This window comes from Danio aesculapii, chromosome 7 (genome assembly GCF_903798145.1).
Source record: "Danio aesculapii chromosome 7, fDanAes4.1, whole genome shotgun sequence".
Lineage (NCBI taxonomy): Eukaryota > Metazoa > Chordata > Actinopteri > Cypriniformes > Danionidae > Danio > Danio aesculapii.
In genome coordinates, this window is record NC_079441.1 from 37,897,035 (window position 1) to 37,921,407 (window position 24,373).

Below are 24,373 nucleotides of genomic sequence, written 5' to 3' on the forward strand. Positions count from 1 at the left end.
AAAGACAATCATATTAAAAATGCTTCATAAACATCCAAGTCAGAGTAAAAGTGCCCAAATTGATTGAAATTTCAATTAGATTGGAAGGGTGGGATAAACCTTTTCTAATCTGAACAAGAGACCTTGTAAATGTTTGATCTCAATGAAAAGTGGAAAGCTTTGTGAATGTGCATTTTGTGATGTGAGATGAGGCCCAGTAAAGTATAGCCCCTTTCACACATACAGACCTTTGCAGAAAATTACCGGCAATTTTCCGAAAAGGTCTGTATGTGTGAACAGGCCCTTTTTGAAAATACCGGTAAATTCGTTCTGGCAATTTTCCAGAAAGAGAAGTTGTAACATTAGCCGGAATAATCAGAACATACAGATGCATGCACATCCATGCTGTTTATGAAGATAAAAGCTTTTGAATATTTTTCCAGACACATTTAGCTGATTAGTCAGATAACATTTCTATGTTCCTTCTTAATGCCAACTGTGTAAAAAAATGTCAAAAAAATGCTTATAATAAACCGCTGGTTGTTTACCTTCAAGCTCTACTTCAGTTGCTTGACGCGTGTGCACATGAAGCAGCCGGTGAGGGTTGTTGCTAGATCGGATATGGCAGTGGCTGGAAGTTAACGAGAATTATTTATATTATTTATTAAATTTCCCATTTACACCAGCACACATACATATTATGTACCATCAACAAAAACCTGACCCCTTCTGTGTTTACAAACAGAAGCGCAACCGTTTAGAGCTCATTTCCGGTTAATGATGTCCGAATTTACTGCTATTTTGGAATGGATGTGTGAATGGTAATTTACGGAAAAATTCTGGAACGTTCTTGCTGTGTGAACAGCCCTTTTTTGAATATACCGCTAAAAACTTTCCAGTAATTTTCCTGATATTTACCGGTATCATTGTGTGAAAGGGGCTATTGACATATGCTGATATTGTCGCTGAATGTACAAATGGATGTCATGTGCAAATGAGTAAGCGGGGTTTAAAAGTCCACTAGTCCCCAAAAGAAAGACATTTATGAAAGCCACACAGGGTTGATTATAGGGTAAGGAAAAGTTGACTTCTCAATTTTGGTGAACTGTCATTTTAAGAGATGTCTTCAGTATAGCATAGACCAGCAGACATACAGATCGTTTAAAATTTTGCATCCTGAAAACCGTCTTCTTATACATCACTGTCTTCCATAGCTCGGATTTTACAGCTCATCAATACATGAAATCAGCTTATGCTCAAAGTTTGATTAAACCCACAGCTCTGTATCTCTGTCTGCAGGAGAAATTGATTAGGCTTCTGTTGCTGTTGGTTTAATTTTGAATGGAAGCTGTAATTAATTGATGCGTGTTTTATGTTGTTTTTCTGTCCCTAATAAGTGAGGGATTTGTGTTTTCCTCTGTAATGGAATTATAGCGGGCCCATGAGGAACTCTCACTCTAAGGCAGATTCACATCTGAGCACAGATACTCAAAGCAAATAATAACAGGAGGAAGCAAGAACGCACACGAGAGAGATTAGCCACTTATTTCCTCTGCCAGCCATCTTTAATGTGCACTCTGCAAATGCTAAATTGGAAGGAGCACAATAAAGGTTATATTGATGAAGAGAAGCAAACAAGGAAAGATACACCATAGCAGAGAGGCCAGTTTAATGGGGCATCACACCCTTCGTTATTAAGCTGAGATCCTGATGCTACCAAAGTCTGATTGGTCCCCAGTGAAGTGAACTTTAACCTTAAAACCAGCCTATATTGAAGAATATTGAAGTCTCCTCTAATGGTATTGTATTCACAGCACAGGCCATCAAGCGCCCCTCATTAAGACCTACTTTTGTGAAAAAGAAAGACCTCTGCTCATAAATCTTGGTAGTGATTAGAGAAGAACATTCCAGTCCACAATCAATAGAATAAAACTAGCTCGCAAATGCGATCTGTCGTATCTGTGAGAACCGGTGGGAGCTGGTGATCTGGCTGAATAAATGCCAGGCCCGTCCAGATTCACATCGCCATTCCTCTCTGGAGCTAATGAGGGGTTTCTGGACTCATATCGAATAATTGGTCCAAAGTCACATTTCTACCCTTTCTGTAAATGTGCTAAATTACTAGCAATTACAGCTAGCAAAAACTCAATAACCCCATTAAATCAACCTTGGGCTATTTTATGTTGTTGAGCATGTGTGTGTGTGTTTGCAGTGTGCATGTGTTTTTGAGAGCCTGTAAATGTGTCGTGAAAGCAGGCTGAGGAACATCAGTAATTACAGCTGCCGTCTGGGTCACATACCAAGAAATGGTTCGGACATGTTCAAACACTGGGTGATCATTTAGACTGGGGGAATAAACCGTTACCAGCCTTTCCTCCAGGATGTAATGGTTATAGATGGATTGAGATGGAGTCCAGGCTATCATATCAAGCGCTTGTGATTCATAGAAGTTGGAATAACATTATCAGTTTTTTTCCTATTCACGCTCGCCTTTTTCTATCTGAAGATCAATGTTGGTTGTGTATTTCTCCACTGGAGTGTCGCAGTGAGCTTGTCATATAGGAAAGGATTGGCTGCTCTGAGCATTCCCCAAGGCTGACCAGGGCTGACTGCTTTGGAACGTCATTTATCATAATAGAACTGTATGGAAAGATGAATTGTGATTTATAGAGGTGTTTTTTAATAGCTGCTAGTTGCGATTTGTGGTTTCACTGATCTAAAATCCACTTACCTGAGCAAATTTCGCTGCCTGGAGGCTGAACCTCAGCTTGAAGGCTTGAGGAGACATGCAAACATTACAGCAAAGGTGTGTACGTGAGTTTGTGTGTACGTACAGTGTGTGTGTGTGTGTGCTCATGCGCGTGTGTGCATGTGTGAGAAGACGTCTCAGAGTCGGTTTAGATTTATGAGTCTGCGAAATGCTTTTAATTATTGGACATGCTCAGATTCCTTAGCAAGGCTCTCACGCACACACACGCACACAATTACGCCTTGATGTATCACACTGGAAACTGTTTTTTGGCTTTGAGATCAGTATTTATGAACCCATTCACCTTTCCCCTCCCTCTTATTCTGTCTCACCCAATTTGAGCCAGTGTTTTCAAAGTGAAATGGGTTTATTGTTTTACAATGTTTGACACCTTTTGACTTCTGACCTCTACGCTTCATGTTAAGCCAAATATCTGCGTAACTTTTATATGAAGTTGATATCAAGTCAAGTCGAGCTTTATAGTCATTCCGCTACATGTGTGGACATACAGAGGAATGAAATGTCGTGTCTCGCAGGACAACGGTGCTACATAAATGAATCATAAATACAAACACAACACTGGACTTAAGAGCTATTATAAAAATCCTATGCATATTAACATATACTATAAGATACTTAAACTATACCCACAAGACAGGCTATACAAGTACTTTTACGTGAGACTGAACAATGAGCAGGATATTGTGCAAGAGAGGTATTAAAGGTGAATATTGTGCAAAAGAGGTATTTACAGTTTAATGTCATGCAAAAGAGGTATTTATTTAAGGTTAAACCAAGCAGTGCAACATGATTGTGGTACATTTATAGTAAACATCGTTTTCATTTTTGAGTCCTTGTAAGATGGAGTTTAGATAAAGTGTCAGGTTCAATTCATGTTTATTTCTATAGCGCTTTTACAATGTAGATTGTGTCAAAGCAGCTTGACATAGAAAGTCTAGATTTCAGAATTGAAGTTCAGTTTAGTTCAGTTCAGTGTGGTTTAGAGGAAAGAGTGTTTCTACAGGTGGTTTGTCAAGTCCACTCAATATATTTAATAAAAATATAGGACAGATTCTTCACCACCCAACCATATACAGTACATTAATCCTCCTTATTATGTAGTACTGTTTTTAGTCAGTTTCAGTGTTGAAATATGTAAACTTGTGCAGTTATCATGAAAATTGAATTATTGTTAGTTTTTATTCAATTTTCTTAACTATCAGTGATTAAATCTAGTGTACGTATTATAGCGCATATATTCAGCTTAATGCTCTCTGGGGATTTTCTTGCCAACTAACAAGCTTTGGATGCTGAATGGCTTTCCTGTAGTAAATTTGGTAAAAGTAATATTTTGTGAAATTAGTTTATACTGTATTGATGTATTGACATCTTTCATCTGAAACACAGATTCAGTGATAACATGATACATAAAGCATTTCTGTCAGTTGTACTGTTCATTCATTTTCTTATCTTGCTTTGACAATCGCTTCCAATATGGCTTGATCTCCTCTGAGTTTTTTATGGCTTCTAACAGATGCTCTGGATGTCACATTATTTAATTCAACACCCGGCGCAATAAGGCGCAAGAAGTGTTTTGCGCAATGTGTTGCTATTTTCAGACCAGCGCAGCCCTATTTTTTACGTTTTGAGCCACGTTGTTTAAATAGCAAATCTATTTGTGCCACTTTATGGACCCATGGGTGTGCTGGTCTAAAATGGAGGTGTGTTAAGGTGCATTGTTGGCGCATTGCTATTTTAAGAAGCTGAAATAGACCACGCCATTGACAAAGTAGCATGCAGAGCGCGTTAGTTATGCGCCAATGCAGGTTCAAACACTTAATGCAAAGAGCATGTACAGCAATACACAAATATCTTTACATTTGAAAAATAAAGGATTAAAATGTTACAAAAATTATTATTTACTACATAGATAAAAAACCACTGCCTACATGTCTTCCTCATTTCAGTGGGTTTTTTTTTTTAAAGTTTATTCATGACAAATTGCATTTTATTAAAAGGTTATTCATATTAGTTTTATTTATTTTATGCATATTATTTTTTTTTTAAATAAAAACAAGTTTAGATTTGTCACCTGTTGGGTTTTGGAGATGTATGCATCACCATATGGGGCATAATAGGGCGATGGTTTGGATATAACTCAGTTTTTTGACCACACTTTATTATTATTGTTAATTTATTCGTTTGCTGGAAATTAGAACTGAATTTAGAAATAGTTCTGAAACAAATCTTTGCGCTTAACAAACGAATTTAAGTATGTAGGCTAATGGATGTCTTCAGTGGAGTGCGTACAACACCGTTTCCTTATCCTGAAAGCAGAACGTATTTTTCCGTCCCTAAAATAGCAAAAGTGGATTGAGACACGGCCTTAATGCTTTTGCGTCATGCACTTTAGACTTTGCGCCTAGATCGTTAAAATCGAGTCCTTAGTCTCTGATTTATCAGGTGTTGCCACAGCGGAATGAACCGCCAGTTACTCTGGCGTATGTTTTACGCAGCAGATGCCCTTCCAGCTGCAAACCAGCACTGGGAAACATCCATACATTGTCACATTCGCGCACACTCACTCATACACTACAGCCAATTTAATTTATTCAATTCACCTACTCTATATACCGCATGTCTTGGGATTGTGGGGGAAACCGAAGCACCCGGAGGAAACCCACATATCGTATCTCGGCTTCACTAGCTGCAAACCAGTATAAATGAAAATATGATTGGATGCTAATTTTGATCTATGAAAATATTCTAGAAAAGCTTCAAATGAAGTATATTTGAATTGAGAAAACTAAAAAATGGGACTGTCCTGAGACAAACAACCCGAGATTTACATCAAACATTGTATTAAATTAAGAAAAAGGCTGTTATATATTTCCTTGTGGTGCTTTCCTTGCAATGAAATCCATTTCAGAGGCGCACTGCTGCTAGCAAAGTTCAGGATCCAAAGCCCTGTGCGCCACTTGTCTCTTTTCCTTAATGTCCCAGCCTTCTTAGAGTAGGGCGGAGAGCTCTTTGATCAAATATTCTTTCAGGTGAGGGCGCACAGAAGATGTGCAGTCAGGTGGAGGTCTGTCAGGGGAAGAGACAGAGAGGAGGTGTAGTGTCAGCAATGGTGGCATCATCATTAGGAGTGCTCGACCTCAGCTGCGCCTGCTTTCAGTTGTGGGAGGAGCTGAAAAAGGGGACACTTCTGCTTCTCATAGTGACATGCACAGTGTATGCTATCACAAAGTGGAAAATAAATGTGTATTTCACAAATAAAGAGGTGTTTTAAAGCCAGATGCACTGTTTATTAAATATATCAAGTGTTGCTTGATATTGTGCCTTGCTGTCAGGTGTGTAGCTAGAATATGAAAGTTTATTTTTTCCCTAATTCCTTTTTATTATATTTTAACATGTACATACACATTGCCATGGGTCAGATTTAACATAAACCAACCAACAAACAAATGAACAAACAAAACAAAAGGCTTCTCAGTATTTTACATCAGAATACAATATCACCTCTTTTACTAATTATCTAGTAAAACTTTTGCAAATCCATCACCTTTTAAAAACAATATGAAAGGTCCCCAAACACCACCAAAAAAATATGTATTTATTTCGGAGTACATAAGTTATTTTTTCCATTGACATGTTTGTTACCATCTATTTCAGCCAACAGACTATATTTGGTGCACATATGCTTTTCCAATTTAAAGAAATAAGTCGTTTCGCTTGTAGAATACATATATTCATAAATATATGCTCCGTCTTTTTAAACTTGATCTCCTTGGGACATAAATGAAATGAAAATATTAAAGGAGACATTGGTATATTAACCTCAAGAATCTTTTCTATAATTTCTTTCACACCTTTCCAAAAGTTCTGTATTCATGAAAGTATATTTGAGGTTGCCCCCCTACTAATATTCAATTCATGTTCAATTCAATTCATGTTTATTTGTATAGCGCTTTTACGTACAATGTAGGTTGTGTCAAAGCAGCTTAACATTGAATATCTTGTTCTGTGCTCAGCAGAAGAGAGATTCATAAAAGTTTAGAATCACTTGAGTGTAAGTAAATAGTGAATAAATGGTCATTTTTTGGGTGAACTATCTATCTGTGGTTTCAGATACATGCTGTGAAAGAGGTTTACTAAAAGATTAGTGTGTATTGTTTTTGAAGTGTTTCAATCATGTTTCTGTGTCTTCCACAGGTTTGAGAAGAGCGCTGTGAACAATGCCAACTCTGGTAAGGAGTTTATCTGGTGCTTTCAGATTTTCAGTAAACAAACCTCAAGCAAACTTTATCCAAGAGTTGCTTTGGATGAAAATGTCTAATTTATAATGAATAATTCACAGTCAGCAAAAAAAACAAAAAAAAAATTACTTAGTCTCAGGTTTGCTCGGCAAGAAGCAAATTGTGCATGTCGATCAGGGATTCAAGCTGAGTGTTAAACGCTTGCTGGTCTTCTTGTTCCTTTTTAACAAGCTGCTGCCTGTCAGGAGAGGGCATCTGCCAAGGCCGTGGTGTTTTCTGCTCTCTTGGCATTAGTAGAGGAGATGGAGAGAGTGAGAGAGGGGAAATGGTTGTCTCACAGTCTGTGAGGTGCAGCGAGGCAGAGCAGGTTATCATCACTCACATTGATCCACATTAGAATTCAGCGCTAGCTCCAAAGCTTCCTGGCATGAGCAGAGGAGGAACGCATTTCCAAAACCTGATTTGGCCCTGTGCACGCTTTCTCTAGACAGGGAAAAAAGACTCTTCAATTGCATAAAGCGGCCGAGTTTTGAGAGCGGGATTGCAGCGGCCATATCTTTAGACACAGGCGTAGATTTAGCCTCGCCGTGCGCTCTACAGTGTGTGTTAGTCCGACATCCCAGCTGGGTATTTTCATATTTTACCTCTCGAGGTTTCTAAAGCAACACACAAGATTGCTGGATTAGGAAGCCAAATCTACAAAGGGCATTGCGAAGCTTTGAACACAGATTTAGCATACTGAGACTGAACCCTCAGAGCTGGCATCGGCTAATGTGATTAACACCCGTAATTAAAATGGTATTTTTTACTCCCTTTTTAACTGTCTGCTTCCAAAGCATTAAATAAACAAAACATCATCTTGTGTAACTCTGAATAACTGAATATTGAACAAATATGCAAAAGCGATTTGCGCATGCAGGCGGTTTCTGAATAATCATACCTTGAAATAACAATGGAGTCATCAATTGTCAAGAGGAAGCTGCAGCTCATGTCTTTTTACAGGGTTTTTTTTTTTTTAAATTTACAAATAGTACTGCATTTTGAAAAACTGATGCCATGCTGTTTCACCTGTCTGAACTTGATATATTCACTCCTTGCTTTTCTACATGGTTTCTTTTAATTGAACAAAATGTAAAAAAAGAAGTAAACACATGTTGAGTCACTGCCGTCAGTCTATTTATAAGAACGGTTTAATTTAAAGCCGTCAGATTTACTGAGAAACAGTATTGCTCTGTTATTGTATTGTCATATGTATGGCTTTAAGCAAGAAATACAACTAAAATTGTTTACATATGAAAACAAATTGATAATGCCTGCAATGAAAAAATGAATCTGCATCAACTTGGGTTTTTAAATGTCTTTTAAATGTCCTAAACCTGAATAGCAAAGCTGAAGCCAAATCATGCAATCAATACGTATATATATTAGGGGTGTGACGAGATGCCTACACCATGAGACGAGATGAGATTTTTATATTATAGAGAGTCCCATAATTTTATGTATAGTTTATATTGAATTCTACGCAATGAACATGCAAACACTGCAAAATATTTGTTAATATATAAATGGAAAATGGCAAACTCTACAGAATGGCTTTTCCTCTATAGAATTTCACAGTATTTACATTGCAGATCTTGATGGTCAATTCAGACTTTATGACAGTATCCTATTTTTTTTTTTTTATGACCTGCTTAAAGGTGACTTGTATCCGATTGTCTGCATTTAGACAGCACATGGCAAAAGGCGCTATGACCAGGAAAAAAGAGCCGGCGCTGACTGACAGCTGATAATAAAAGAGCGCTTTTTCCTCCATTCCTTTATTTATTCTGTTCGCATGGTTTCATTTTTTATTTTCTTTTTGACAAGTTGTTTTAGCTATAGTTTATGACAGAAACGTTCTCATTTGGCCATATTCTTTTAATATATGCCTTTTTAAACCAGTAGGCATCTTAATGTAATGTCCATGGTGTGATTTATGCACATGACGTGTGCAACAGTATTATTTTTTGTGGTGGATGTTGCGCTCTCTTTCTCTCTCGTAAACATGCTTAAATACTTGTGCTACATGACAATAGAAAAGCTTTTTTTAGTCCTTGGGTAGAATTTGGTGACTGAACCATGAATAGCAAACGTCCACTTTTCCGGCGTACAGCACAAACGTGTTTAGTAATGATGAAGTTGAGAAATCTCGTTTTAATTTCATGACACCCTGAAAAAATATATATATACATACGCAAAACAAGAACAAACATTGGGTCGTGCAGTAGACTTACAATGGACAATATAAAGAAAAACAAAAAAGAAAAGAGGCAACAACAAAAAAACGCACCAGTCACAAAACTTACAATAATGGTCAAATAAATCTCGAAATTGTCATCTATTTAGAATCATCTATTAAGCATTAGCAAATAGTTATTTTATTATGTTAAACATTACCTTATAGACATTTGTAAGCAGTTTATAAATACAGCTACAAATGTTGTATTCTTGACTTACAAGCACATTTGTAATGTGCTTAATTGTATTTTCATACTTTATTAATTGTTCATTACTAAATTCAGTACTGCGTATTTACAAACCATTTGTATTTGTAACCATTTGAGTAGTTGGTGGCTTTTAGAAACATTCAGAATCATTTAGTAAACGATTTATAAACTATTCAAATTAACGTTTATATATGTTATTATTCAGGTATATAGCAATAATTTTAGTTAAGATTGCCAATATTTGTTTTTCATTTGAAACGGTTTCATTTGTGTATCTTCAAATGAATAGAAATTTAAAAAGTCATTTATTTTCTTTTTATCCTGTTTAGAATTCAACTGAAACCTCATTTATATAGGTTTTATAAAGTATACATGGTCCTCTCTTTAGATTAGGTCAAATTAGGTTAATAAAGCATTTATTAACATACAAATTAACTATTAAAGTATGTCTGAATAATAAGATACTGTATATGAATGTCATAAATATCATCTACTTATGCATTCCGAATGATTTTAAAATGCTCCAACTACTCTTAAAGAACTAGTTTGTAAATAGTGCAATAATTAAGTTATGAAAATATAACCATTAACAAAGCATGAAAATACAATCATTATACACATTATACGTGTGCTTATCAGCCAAAAATATTTTTAAACTGCTTACTAACTCCTATTAATGTAGAGTTAATTAATTCATTCATTCATTTTCTTTTCGGCTTAGTCCCTTTATTAATCGGGGTCGCCACAGCGGAATGAACCGCCAACTTATCCAGCACATGTTTTATGCAGCGGATGCCCTTCCAACCACAACCCATCTCTGAGAAACATTTATACACACTCATACACAAAGGACAATTTAGCCTACCCAATTCACCTGTACCGCATGTCTTTGGACTGTGGGGGAACCGGAGCACCTGGAGGAAACCCACGCGAACGCAGGGAGAACATGCAAACTCCACACAGAAATGCCAACTGACCCAGCCGAGGCTCGAACCAGCAAGCTTCTTGCTGTGAGGCGACAGCACTACCTACTGCGCCACTGCGTCGCCCCATGTAAAGTTAATGTTTAACAGATAATGAGACGGATAGTCTCTCCAGCTGAATAACAAATATCAACAAATACCAATTGTTAAGCACTAGTCTTTTAGCCACAACTATGCCTTGAGTTAAAGGCTTTTGTATTGTTTGAGGGAGAGAAGATGTATTTTGTGAGAAGCCAAAGATGGCAAGTTCGGCATCTGGTAGAAAAGGTCTGCTATAAACCTTGGAGTACCAGTCAAATATGCTTGCCCAGAACCTATTCAGTAAGGGACAGAACCAAAAGGCATGAGCAACCGTGTCCTCTGCTATCTTGCATCTATTGCACATTGGCAAGACAGACGGAAAGATTTGAAAGTATTAAAGTCAAACAATTGTTCCATGTGTCTCCAGAGAGTTCAATTCCCAAATCTTTTCCCAGGCAACTTGAAACCTCTTAAAGATTTAACTTTGAGTCACAACTTTTTATTGCAGTCACATACTGTTTAGATTCATTTTTGCTGTGATTAATCTTAAGTAATAGTATCAAAACAAACTGAAGATCAATTAAAATGGCCTCCTTCAGTTTAGCATTGAAGAAAAACCCATTACCTTTATTTTTATACTGAAGACATGCGTTTCCACACATCTTTCACACATTTCAGTAAACAGTGTTTGCTCTGTAATTAGTTAAGTAAAAATGATCAAAATAAGGTCAAGGTCAATTACTTTGATAAAAATACAAATGCATGTCCATTAACAGAGTATCATCTTATTTATTTAACAGTGTCAGTGGAAAGTCTAATTGAATGTGTGAAGAAGAAGGACCAGCAGAAGGTAAGAGCATCATTCGAATACATTAAGCACATAAATACAACAGCCTCACTCTTTCTCCTTACAGGTTTCTCAGACTTCAGTGTTGACTGGTTTGCAAGAACATGCAAATACAGTTGAAGTCAGAATTATTAGCCCTCTGAATTATTAGCCTCCCTGTTTATTTTTCCCCCAATTTCTGTTTAACGGAGAGAAGATTTTTTTCAACACATTTCTAAATATAATAGTTTTAATAACTCATTTCTAATAACTGATTTATTTAATCTTTGCCGTGATGACAGTAAATAATATTTTATTAGATATTTTTCAAGACACTTCTATACAGCTTAAAGTGACATTTAAAGGCTTAACTAGGTTAATTAGGTTAACTAGGTAGGTTAAGGTAATTAGGCAAGTTATTGTATAATGATGGTTTGTTCTGTAGACTATGTAGCTAAAAATAGCTTAAAGGGGCTAATAATTTTGACCTTAAAATGGATTTTAAAAAATGTATAACTGCTTTATTATAGCCTGAATAAAAGAAATAAGACGTTCTTCAGAAGAAAAAATATTATCAGACATACTGTGAAAATTTCCTTGCTCTGTTAAACATCATTTGGGAAATATTTAAAAAAGAAAAAAACAAAAAACAAAGGGGGGCTAATAATTCTGACTTCAACTGTATTATTCGAGTAGATTGCTCAGATTCTGTGTTTTACACTGATTTAATATGCAAGAGAGCAGCCTGTGTGCTTTTAGTTAAATGTTCACTCGGCCTAAAGGATATTCTGTCGTCTGTAACACAGGACTGACCTCACCATTAAATGTCAAGTATCTTGCAGAGCGGAGGCGGATCCAGATAAATGATCCTGCATATTCTCTTGACCTTTCACTCGCTCTGGGTTTCTATGGTGACCAAACAGACTTTCTCCAGACTGATAATCTCTCACGCCCAGACCCAAACATGTTCCCACTCCTGGAACACCTCAGTGCAGAGAAGAGGAAAGAGGAACATTTCAAATATTAATGAGAATGGTTGACTTCCTGCAAAATGGCTGTGATGCACCCGGCATCCTTTACCTGGCCCAGTCTGTCGTCTTTAAAGCATTTTAGTGCTCCTACAGCCTGAACATTAGAGCAGTAAACAGCCTCTCTGACATTTAAAGTCACATGAAAGATGCAGAACTTAATTCGGGCTACGTTTATATCAGTACTTTTATATTTTTGCACTGCATTTTAAAATGAAATTGATGGAAATAAATAGTGGTGTTTTAGAAAAGTTTTCCATCCACACTGCATAGATGGCCCTTTCAAAATTGTACACTATTTGAGCTTCTTAAATAAAACAAAAATTAGTTACATTCATTATAGACAACTAATATTAAATTCCATTGAGAGAAATAAGTCACATTTAAGTTGGCAGAAAATTTTAAATGTTAAATCTGTATTTAGGAGAAAACAAGAGATAAATATATTTATAGACTCAAAAAATGAAGTTACTTCCAAAAAATGAAGATACTTATTTAAAATGAGCTGAAACAACAGAATTCTTGAAGTTTTTTTTTGGGATCACTCAAATGTTTAATGTTTAATCAACTTAAATTTGTAAAAACTAGTAAGTTAACTTCATTTCTTTATGTTGTCCCAACACAAATTGATTGTGTGGAAGCCAGCATTTTTTACAGTGTTGTACAAAATTAAATAAATAGTTATTAAATGAAACAAATCACTGTACAAAAGGAAATACTATAGAACAGTGTTTCTCAACCATGTTCCTGCAGGACCAGCAGCTCTGCACATTTCCATGGCTGTTTCTCAATTCAGAGAATGGACTCGCGTTTTTGTAGAAACCGGTCTTGCCAAGTTACCTCAGAAGAACAAACTCGGGAGACCGCGAGAACACAGAACGCATCCTGAGAGAAATGAGATGCTGCATTCTTCCTGATGGTTACATGAACTTTACACATGTTTAATGGAAAATTAGTTAAACATTACAGCATTCACACAATGATTTATTCTTTTTCCCCTATTCAATATATATATATACTATGCATAAAGACATAAATAAATGTTGCACAATACAAATAAAACAGATTTTAATACGAATTTCAGCAAATAAAATCCCTTAATGTGTTCATTCCTTTATTAAGATTTACATGGTGATGTTTACTTTAACTGTCTCATTTAGGGAAACTATTGAGACAAATAAGTTATATCTCTGAACTTTATTAATAAAACTAAATTAAATGCTGCAAAACAAAAGAGCTACAAAAGAGACATCCAACCTCAGAGTCCGATAGCTCCTCTTCTTCCCCTTAGTATGCGATTTAGTGTATAAGTATGCAATTTGGGTTCAAACTCCAAAGTAGGATACTATAGAACAGTGTTTCTCAACCACGTTCCTGGAGGACCACCAGCTTTGTACATTTTTCATGTCACATTAATCAAAAACACCTGATTCAGATCATCAGCTCATTAGCAGAGACTAAGGCTACATCCGAAACAGCCTACTGCTTAATAGGTACTGCATTTGAATTTAAACGTACTACTCGACTGTTAGAAAAGTGTGTTCTATACGTTTGAATGTGGGCAAAATGAATGGAACTTGCACGTACTACAGTCGTCATTTTGTCATGGTCACCTGACCTACTTGTGTGAGTTGCATCGCTTCTCTCCCATTCATAAATTCTGTCGTGGGGCATTATGGCATAGCGTAGCATCTATGCGATGCGCACTTCAGAATCTCGCCAGAAGTAGTAGGTCATCCAGGTACTTCTCACATATTGATTTTCGAATTCTATGAATTCTGACATACTACTCAGCTCGCATACTGTTTTTAGTGTACTATATAGTATGAAAGTATGCAATTTCGGATGCAGCCTAAAATACTTATAATGGGTGTGATAAACAAAAGAGACATCCAAACTATGCAGTGTCCGTGGTTCTCCAGGAACGTGGTTGAGAAAGACTGCTATAGAACAATCCAGACGACCCAAACAGAGGATGAATGTGGCCTGCCATGCCTTTTGTTTTGAGTTTTGGTGGAGTTTTCAGTTTAAAAAAGGTCCTGCAGTGTTTGCAGCACATACGCACTTATACACTTGACCATGTAATGTTTGAGTTTAGTGCCATTTCAAATGCAACCCTAGCTAATGCAACTAACTGCAAATGCAAACAGTTTTCAAGACAACACATAATAGTTACTAAATTAGAAAAATAAATCACCAAACTAACAAATAGTGCCAGTTATGAGTGCTACTGCATTTACTATCAGGAGGCGGCATAATCATTTCCGTAGGAGAATTTTGCTTACACAATCCAAAATAAATCAATCTAATTCAACTTGATAGCTCCACTCCATCCACTACATGAGCAAAGCTGTGACAGTTTAGTGCATGAAGTGTTCAGCATTTCACCCTCTTTTTATCAGTTGAATACGTGCATAATCCGGGTATTTAAAGTGCACTCATTCTTTTGAGAATTTTTTGTTGTGAACGTACTACTTATACTATTCATAATACAAAATGGCATAGAACAGTACAAGTATGCGATTTAGTGTATAAGTATGCAATTTGGGTGCAAAGTAGGATGCTAGACATAATTGTAGCAAAGTTGTGCCGTTTAAAAGAAAAACTCAGTAGTGTAAACTTAACTTTGCTCACTGTCTGGTGTTTGGTATAGATAGTGTCTTCTCTTTCCTCTCTGTGGATTCTTCATCTGAAATCTCCTCAAAATGAGACTGAAAGCTGGTGAATAAAACACCTTTGATGTTATCACTGTGACTCACTGGACTGGTGATAATGCCAGTATTTTAATGTCCAAACTCTCTGTGGCGTATAAAAGAGTCCTGGCAAGTTTCTGACAGATTTTTGGGCTTTATCGCACCGAAGGGTCTTTTAAACCTATTGAGATGGTCACTGGCATATTTGCTTTCAGCCTCCAGCCAAAGCTGTGCTTTTTCTTAAGCACAGCTGAGCCCATGACTAGATTCTGATTCAATAGCTGTGAAAACCAATCTTTTTTTGGCCATATTTCAATAGTTAATAAGACTCTGTGATCAGGATACCATGTGGCTTCCCGCAATGGTGCTTGCTTTAATTTTCCATGGTTTAGGATGTGTTCATCTTGCTGTACATTTGCTTAACTGCTTTTTCTCTGCAGTTGAAGGAGTTGCATAAGAAAGGGGCCGACCTGTGTGTGCAGGACCCTGTAGGACGGACCCTACTGCACTATGCTGTGGAAGTGGGCAGCAAGGAGATTGTCAAATACATCATTGATAATGGTAATCACATATCACATCTGTACAGTATCATTTTTCAAACACTGCTAGCGTAGACAGAATGTTTTTGTCCCAGTAGGGTTTATGTCTCTACAGTATGTCTCTTTTGTTCTTTCTGTTGAACAGTCAATGTAAAAGCTGGAGTAATTCTTTGAAGAAGTAAAGTACAACTGTTATTGTCAGATCTCTCTCTTTCTCTCTCTCTCTCTCTCTCTCTCTCTCTCTCTCTCTCTGTCTCTCTCTCTCTCTCTCTCTCTGTCTCTCTCTCTCTCTCTCTCTCTCTCTCTCTCTCTCTCTCTCTCTCTCTCTCTCTCTCTCTCTCTCTCTCTCTCTCTTTCTCTCCTTCTCTCCTCAAATACAGAATGGCCCAAAGTTTTTAAACAGTTAAAGTCCTTGTTTCAGTTACATGATTAATCCTATAATTTTAGTTAGATCCCAGACACCCTGGAAGTAAATGTTTAATTTAATTTAATTGTAATCATACAACATGAGGTAAGACAGGCTACTATCTCAGTGGCTACAGCGATCACCATCAGATGACGAGCATGGGATTTTTTAAAAAAGTCTCAGTGTTGGTATTGTTTTTAGATGTTGTGGAATTTCATTCCAGGCTTTTGTGAATGCATAAAAGATAGATCTCGGTCCATAACAGCTGTTAAAAGGCAGACATCCATTTGTTGCAGATCTGGTGGAACGATCAGTCCTATTTAAAATTTGATAGTACAGTTTAATTCCTGTGTTCATAATGTAATTTAGAAATTATAAAGCATAATAATAATAAAAATAAAATTATTAAAACTAAGACCAACTTTAATCTAGTATTTAGGATGGTCTAGAACAGGGTTAAATGCAATTATTTTCAGCTTGTTTTCTTAAGAAATATTGCTTAATTTTAAGTTATGTGACTAAAGTAGCAGTTCATAGTAATTACATAGACATTCGTTGTTGGGGTTCACGCATTACAAGTAACACGAGTTACGTATTATTACTTTTCTAAGTAACATGTAAAGTAACGCATTACTTTTAAAAATTGAGTAATTATATTTGATTTTTTTTTTTTTAAATGCAATGCTAGTTACTTTAGTTAACTCGATTTAAAATAATATATATTAAAATGAACGTCGTCACATTGAATGGTACACTCGATGAGAGAATGCAGGAACAGACAGAAATAAAGATGGCAGGGTCTTACTGTACATTTCTGTGATGGAAATATTCTTATTATTTTGACCACATGGAAGAAAAGGAAAAAATGATTATCTAAACGGACAGTGATTTTACTTTTTAAAAGACTAAAGCTAAACTGGAACTGAAAATATTAAAACTAATAATAAAACTAATATAGTATATCATCTATTCATTTAATTGTCAGTTTAGTCCCTTTATTAATCCAGGGCCCCACAGCGGAATGAACTGCCAACTTATCCAGCATATGTTTTACGTAGCGGATGCCCTTCCAGCTGCAACCCATCTCTGGGAAACATCCATACACACTCATTCACACATACACTACGGACAATTTTACCTACCAAATTCACCTGTACCGCATGTCTTTGGACTGTGGGGAAAACTGGAACACCCGGAGGAAACCCATGCGAACATGGGGAGACAATGCAAACTCCACACAGAAACGCCGACTGACCCAGCCGAGGCTCGAACCAGCAACCTTTTTGCTGTGAGGCGACAGCACTACCTACTGTGCCACTGCGTCGCCCTATAGTATCTCGAGAATACTAAAATAATGTGGGTCCCATTTATAGAAAACCCAAATTTGTCAACAATACAATAATAAAAAACAGCAATACAAACTTTAGAACTACAGGTCTCCATGAACAGAAGAAAAACATCAGGTGTGTCCAAACTTCTGACTCGTATTGTCTGCTCTCAGTCAGTGTTATGTTTGTTATCTGCTGTGTGCGGGGGGGTTTGGTGTGTGAAGCAGGTCATCTCTCTCTCCCACGCAAGCTTTTTACAGCTCTTCATTAAGCAACACAACATCACCTCAGGGCACATGCTTTTGTGCGGATGCAAGGTTTGATGTTTTTTTCTGTCTCTCTGTTTTTCCACAGCACCCACCGATATCCTGGATGTAACAGAGAAAGAAAAGTGAGGATTGGTCTTTCTTACTGAATTCACGCTGATGCGATTTGCTATATTTATCTGTTGACAGTAAAAGTTCAAGCTTTTGTTTTATAATACTGTAGTCGGGACTGGCTCACTCAAAAGACCAAGTTTTTTTCTGAAATTATCTTAAGTTTTGATTTTAACAACCTGTTTTCTGCCTCCTGCTTTCTATCTAATTATCTGTCTCTCTCTTTCTATGTCTGTCTGTTTCTTTTATTCAGTGGAGAGACAGTGTTGCACAAAGCAGCCTCGCTGTGTCATAGAACAATCTGTCATTACCTAGTGGAAGCAGGAGCATCTCTTATGAAGACAGACTTACAGGTGAGATCAAATCTGCAGAGGACAGTTCATGTACGACTGTCACAATATCATGTTTTTATATCATTCGATATCGATAATTATTGAATATTTTTTAACAATCCATTTAGCAATATTAGGAGTTTTTTGGTTATATAACCACTTTATTTTAATTTACCAGCATTACTAAGGCAAATAGTTTTAATAGTCAAAAACAAAAATATTGAAACAAAATATCTGATCTCTTTATAATAAAATAAAGAGCTACGCGCTACTCTAGCATCTCTCATAACTAGGCAACCATTAAGCATTTTCTCAGAGGATGACAGACAGACAAACAATTGCTGCAGATCTGATGCAAGTTTATGGAGAAAAGTAAAAAGCACTGCAGTGTTTGGAGGTGCTGTGTTTGTCTCAGGTAATTACTAATTAGTACTGAAAGTGTATAATCCATACAAAGTGTGAAGCAGATTGGTTAGTTCTGCGTGCAAGTCACGCACCTCCATTGGAAATGAAAAACTTACACCCCAAGCTTATTGGCACTGCTTCAAAGGCGCGCGCTCAGCAGCCTCATTTTAATAAAACTATAGCGAACATACCGAATCTTTTTTTTATTGATATTGACAATGGTGTTGGGTCAATAAATATCGATGCCGATTTATCACCCAGCCCAAGTTCATGTATGGTGCTAAATTAGTTAAAGGGACTGTTCATCTAAAAATGTTGTGGTACCAAATCCATATCAATTGGTAAACCCTAAAAATTGAGTTTATTTTGTATGGTGGCTGAGAGAGCCTAACATGCTGCAACTTATGAAAACACATGCAGAAAAAAAATAATAATACACCAGCAGATTAAGAAAACTTTTTCATCAGTTTAACAGCATACTGTATGTTCTGCAAATCCTCACAACACAATCACAAATTAAAAACATGCTGCAATCCTCACAACACATGCACATTTTAATTTTAAAAAATGATATTGTATTTTGTCCTTTCCGTCATTAGCCTACTCAAAGGGCCTGAATATTTTTTTAAATATACATATCTGAGTTTATTTTGACCTCATTTTAACAAATAAGCAGTTTTAATTGAGAATATGAGTTCAATGTGTAAAAATTATGTCTGATGCTCCCCGAACCACCCTTTCACAATTTGAGCCTGATTAATTCTGGCATTGTCATCTTGGAATATGCTTGTGTATGGAAAGAAAAAAAATCCATCGATTGTATGACCTGGTCATTCAGTATATTCAGGTATTCAGCTGATTTTATTCTTTTGGGCATATAACGTTACTGAACTTAGACCTGACCAACAGCAGCCCTAGATCACTCACTGCCTCCACAGGCTTGTATTGTATTGGGAACTATGCATTATGGAAGCATCACTTCATCTGCCCCTTCTTACCCTGATGTGCCCATCACTTTAGAACAGGGTAAATCTGGACTCATCAGACAACATGACTTTCTTACAATGCTCCAATGTCCAATCTCAATGCTCCCTAGCACATTGAAGCCTTTTTAGCGTTAGTAATAAGTGGTTGTCTTAAGGCTACATAGCTGTGCAGTCCCAATCCCTTGAGTTTCTTTTGCATTGTGCATGTGGAAATGCTCTTACTTTTACTATTAATCATAGCCGTGAGCACTTCTGTTGTTTTTTTTTTTTTTGTTGTTTTTTTTACCGTTTGATTTTACTAGATCTTTAGTGATTGCCAAACTCAATCATTCAAGGTTTTTTCCGACCACATTTCTTCCTCAAAGATTATGGTTTCCCTTACTTACTCTCCTTCCAGATTTGAATAATGCATTGGACAGTTCTTAGCCCAATTTTAGTCATTTCAGAAATCACCTTAGATGTTTCCTTTGCTTGATGCATGCAATAAGTTGATCCTCCTGAAACAAATTAACATCTTTTCCATGACCACAGGATGTGTCTTCTGATATGGTTAAGAAGTAAGAAGCTACTCTCTGCATCAGTTTGGAGTTAAAGAACTAGTTACCAGCTGAAACATAATTATCCATGCAATAATTATCCAATGCAAGGCTGTTACCTAGGCTGCGTCTGAAATCTCATACTTCAATACTATATAGTACGCTAAAAACTTGATGCCCTGCGAGACAATTCATGAATGGGAGCGAAGCAACGAAACTCATGTGATCGTGAGAAAATACTGCTCACATTCATACTGTATAGAACATACTTTTCTAACTGCTGAGTAGGAATGTATGTTTAAATTCAAATGCAGTACCTACTGAGTAGTAGGCGGTTTCGGACGCAGCCCTACAGTATTTGCGTAGATAAATCCTGGTGGTGGAATATTATTATTATCATTTTGACTGGCAGTGTGTTTATCCCCTTTTCAAAATATATATTGCATCATAGTTTCTTTGTGTGACTTGCGTAGTTTAATATTTCTAAAACTTTCTCAAAATCCAATGCAGCATTGTGTTTTCTCCCATTCACTCATTGAGCTGTTCATATTACAGTATGGTTTTCATTGAAATGATCCAAACAAACCCTGAATAGTCATATAAATAAAAAAGTCATATACAGATTTAAAAGGCATAATGAAGGGTCAGTGGTTAATCTTAATAACACAATTGGATTTATATGAATTCATTTACAGCTCCTTTATGACCTTTTTAGATCTACTAAGCTTTGTTCATCTGCACTTCCACTGGAGAGACAGAGAAACCTCCCAGATTTCAATAAAATGACTGTATTAACTAAAGTCTTATGGACTTAGAATAACATTAGAGGTAGTAAATGGTGATGTAAATTTAATTTAGGCATGAATCTTAATGTAGATGTCTACTTACTGTACTGTTCAAGCACTGAAGCCTCACGACCAGGCTTGGTGTAGTGCATGATGGAAACCGAATGGGACACACTGTCATGTTTGAGTATATATTAAAACACATCCTGTCAGTGGTTTCTTCACTTGTTGTTACTGATATGGGCATTTAGGAAGGAATAATTTTGGTTAGCACTGAAAACGGATCCTTGCCGAGCCGGTTCATTGTAGACGTTTGTGGCTTCTGGATCTCTCTCATTTTGGCTGCAGCCTCCAGCTTTTCTCATTCCCAGGACGTCTCTGCACTCAACTGCTCTGTTAGTCAATGCTGACTAAGACCTCCACACGAAATCAGGAGCCATTCTTCCCCCCCAGCAGCAGAAGCCTACCCTCTCCCCCGCTCACCTCCGCAGAGCCAGCCAAGAGACGCAAGCCCTCCTGCGGCACTTCTCATTGGTGCGCCGCAAAATTACACACAGCTGTAGACACACTAGACTCTAATTACTGCCTCTCTTCTTTTCAGAAGAAACATCCATTTAAAAGCTACTCATTTGAAGAGATCACTGAGGGAATGATTTTCCACAAAGCACAGAAATCTCATTTGTGGTTAGAACTCGCCGCAGTACTTTCTATGGCTCTTGCTCATGCTTTTGTTTTTTCGATTTCTTTCCCCGTAGTCTTGTACCTTTGCACCCCCGGGCCTCCGATTAATGTCTCCAAAAGCTCACAGCAGTCTAACGGACCTGTCCCAACTCCCATCTGATAAATGTGTGAGACGCCGCTGATTGAGTCTCCTGAGTGCCAGTGGACTCTAGTCTGTCTGACAGCCTTCCCTTCTATCTGTGTAATTATCAGTAACTCGTGTGCTGTTGAGGGAAATGAAATGTGTAAAGTCACCAGTCTGGCACAGTCTGAGAGCAGGCCGAGATGGAGATTTCTCTCTTCAGAGGACATCCCAAGATTTTCATCTGCCCTCTTCAGGGAGACTGTACTCCTGACAGTTCCTGACTTGGCAGTGCCGTTCTCTTGGACTGTGATGTTTTGCGTTTAACGGCTCCGTCAGCACTTTTCTGCTCTGCTTTCCATCAGATCTAAACATCCCGCACTCATGGTTTGATTCAATCCAGAAAACATCACTTCCAGGATAGAGTGACTCACCGTTTATCGCCGATGATGAAGCACAATTCCTCCCCCTTCCTTCCTATCCTCTGTTTCTCCTTTACAGTCCATCCATCTGTCTTTGTCTTTATATAATAAGCCTCCCCATTATCCATCCCATCGTTTTTCTCATTTGTGACTTGTAGTAGGATGAATGCTGGTTTTTAAAAGCACTAAGTGTGATTATATTTCTGTTTGGCGTGCCCTGCAGAGATTCATCTCTCTCAAAGCTGTTTTTTTTTTTTTCTCCTGTGCAACTCGTCTCTTTTAGTTCATCACAGCTAATATTCTCCATTGTGCTAGCTACAGGACTAGCTTTTGACAGCTTTTCCAGAACTGGCTTTGTCTGCGTCTGAAAGGCTGGAAATGGAGGGATGCAGCACCACACTGGAAAGTTGCACAGGATGAAAGGGTGCCGGTGGCCGGCCTGCCGCACTGTATATTCACGAACAAAAGCAGCTTCATCTGTGCCATAACAATAAAAGCGCCTTGCGGGCAGTTTGAGTGCTCTGAGCTCTGTCCGACAGGAACAGTCCAGGCCTTTCTCTTAGACTCTCTGCGCTAGGCCTGCCTGCAATTAACAACAATTACTGTTGAGCAATGCTGGCACCAGCAACATGGAAAAAGAGAGGCGTTTTCTGAGAGAACATGTTTACCATTAGAGGCTCCGTGTAATCTCTTATTTCCTTTCTTCATTGTTCAAGAAGAATCTGTCTGAAAGAAACTGTCCCTAATTAAGGCCTGCAGCAACTAGAGATTCCCTCTGTGTGTTTTGCTTTACTTCACGAAGCTTGTTCATGTACTTCAGCTTGTGTTTGTATTTGTAAATGGAGTCCCACTGAAACCAAGAGCAGTCTAATAATGATTTATTTCAACTTTTTTAGGCATGCATTAAATTTCTGGTCCAAAATTTTAATTTTATAATTAATATACTAAACGCTTCCATTAGTTAATGTTAGTTGATGTATTTACTAACATGAACAAGCAATGAACAATACATTTATTACCATATTTATTCATCTTTGTTAACATTAGTTAATGAGAATAGAGTACTTCATTGCTAGTTCTTGTAACACACTACACTATAAAAAATGATTTGTTCATTTACCTTAACTTAGTTAAGTCATCTTGTTGCATTGACTCAGTTAAGTTCAACTTAATTCTCTAAGTTTCTTAATTCTTAATTCTCTAACTTAATTCTCAACTTAAATTGTTTAGTTTACAGAGTTAAAGAGTTGATCCAACTACTTATCTCAAGTTAACTGCACTTGCAAAGTTTAGTTTTAATATGTTAATTTACATTATCAAGTTACCAGAACTTGCCAAGTTTAGTTTAAATACAATTAAACTTACATCCTTAAGTTCACTAAAATTATTCTAGCAGATTTTCTCAATTAGAAAAAGAACAGACAACAAAACACACATTTTATTAAAGGTTTTTACTACCAATTTTGCAATTTTACACAATGTACTTTCAATATAATTGTCTTTACAATGTATTTTTTCTTATAAAGTAATTTTTTAACAAAGTAATTGTAAAGTAAAATAATCTCAAGAAGAAAAAAAATAATAACAGTTAAACTCTAAAATACACAACTAACGCAGGCTCTTGACACCAGAACATGGAATTATCAGATTATAAAACCTGATCTCAACATTTTTAGTTAGTATATTTTTAAGTGAGTGTACTGTTGCACTGCAGATATCTGCTCCAATGGTTATCAACAGTTTCTGATTTTCAGGAGTCGTCCCTCAGCTCGGCTCTTCTTCAGAAAAATTTCTTTACATTTACAAAATGTAAAGCTGAAAAACATAAACACAACATGTACACCAAATCTTATTTACCTACAAATCATTACTTGCGTGATGGCAGTGCTTCAGTTTTTAGTGTCTTATGACAATTCGTTAATTGGTTGTAGTGAAACTTGCAGCTTCACTTAATTTATCAACACCAAATGCCTCACACTGCTTGAAGTAATTCTATGGAGAAAAGAAAAAGCCAAAACATATTAAGTAGTTTACACAATCAAGACTTTAGTATTCACTAAATCTTTGAAAAACAAATTTACTGAAATCTTTTTAAATTATTTGCCTACTGCTGCTTAAATATTTGTTTATTGTATGCGTATAACAGGATATATATGGTCAAATCTCACCTGTAGTAGGTCAGTCTTTCTCTGGGATTGTGCTGCAATCTTTAGAATGAGAAAATGGCATTTATGTGAATTGTTGTAAGTATTTTTTCTTAAACATTAGTCTACTATATAAAAAAAAGAAAGATATTTAAAAGGAGATGTTTAATGAAATCTCACCTGCTGAAAGTCAATCTGGCTTCTGCGAATGTGATGCAACCTTTAGAATAAGAAAATCACATTTGGGTAAATGATTGTAAATATTTGTTCTTGAATATTTGAATACT

General features: G+C 36.7%; 1 protein-coding gene across 1 annotated transcript in view; it reads left to right on the forward strand.

The window, feature by feature from the left end:
- Window positions 1-24,373, forward strand: part of dgkza (diacylglycerol kinase, zeta a) — a 105,033-nt gene that overhangs the window by 75,664 nt on the left and 4,996 nt on the right. The window contains 5 exon segments of the mRNA XM_056461869.1: window positions 6,944-6,978; window positions 11,278-11,327; window positions 15,465-15,585; window positions 17,652-17,688; window positions 17,928-18,027. Coding sequence (XP_056317844.1) covers window positions 6,944-6,978; window positions 11,278-11,327; window positions 15,465-15,585; window positions 17,652-17,688; window positions 17,928-18,027 — 343 coding nt within the window.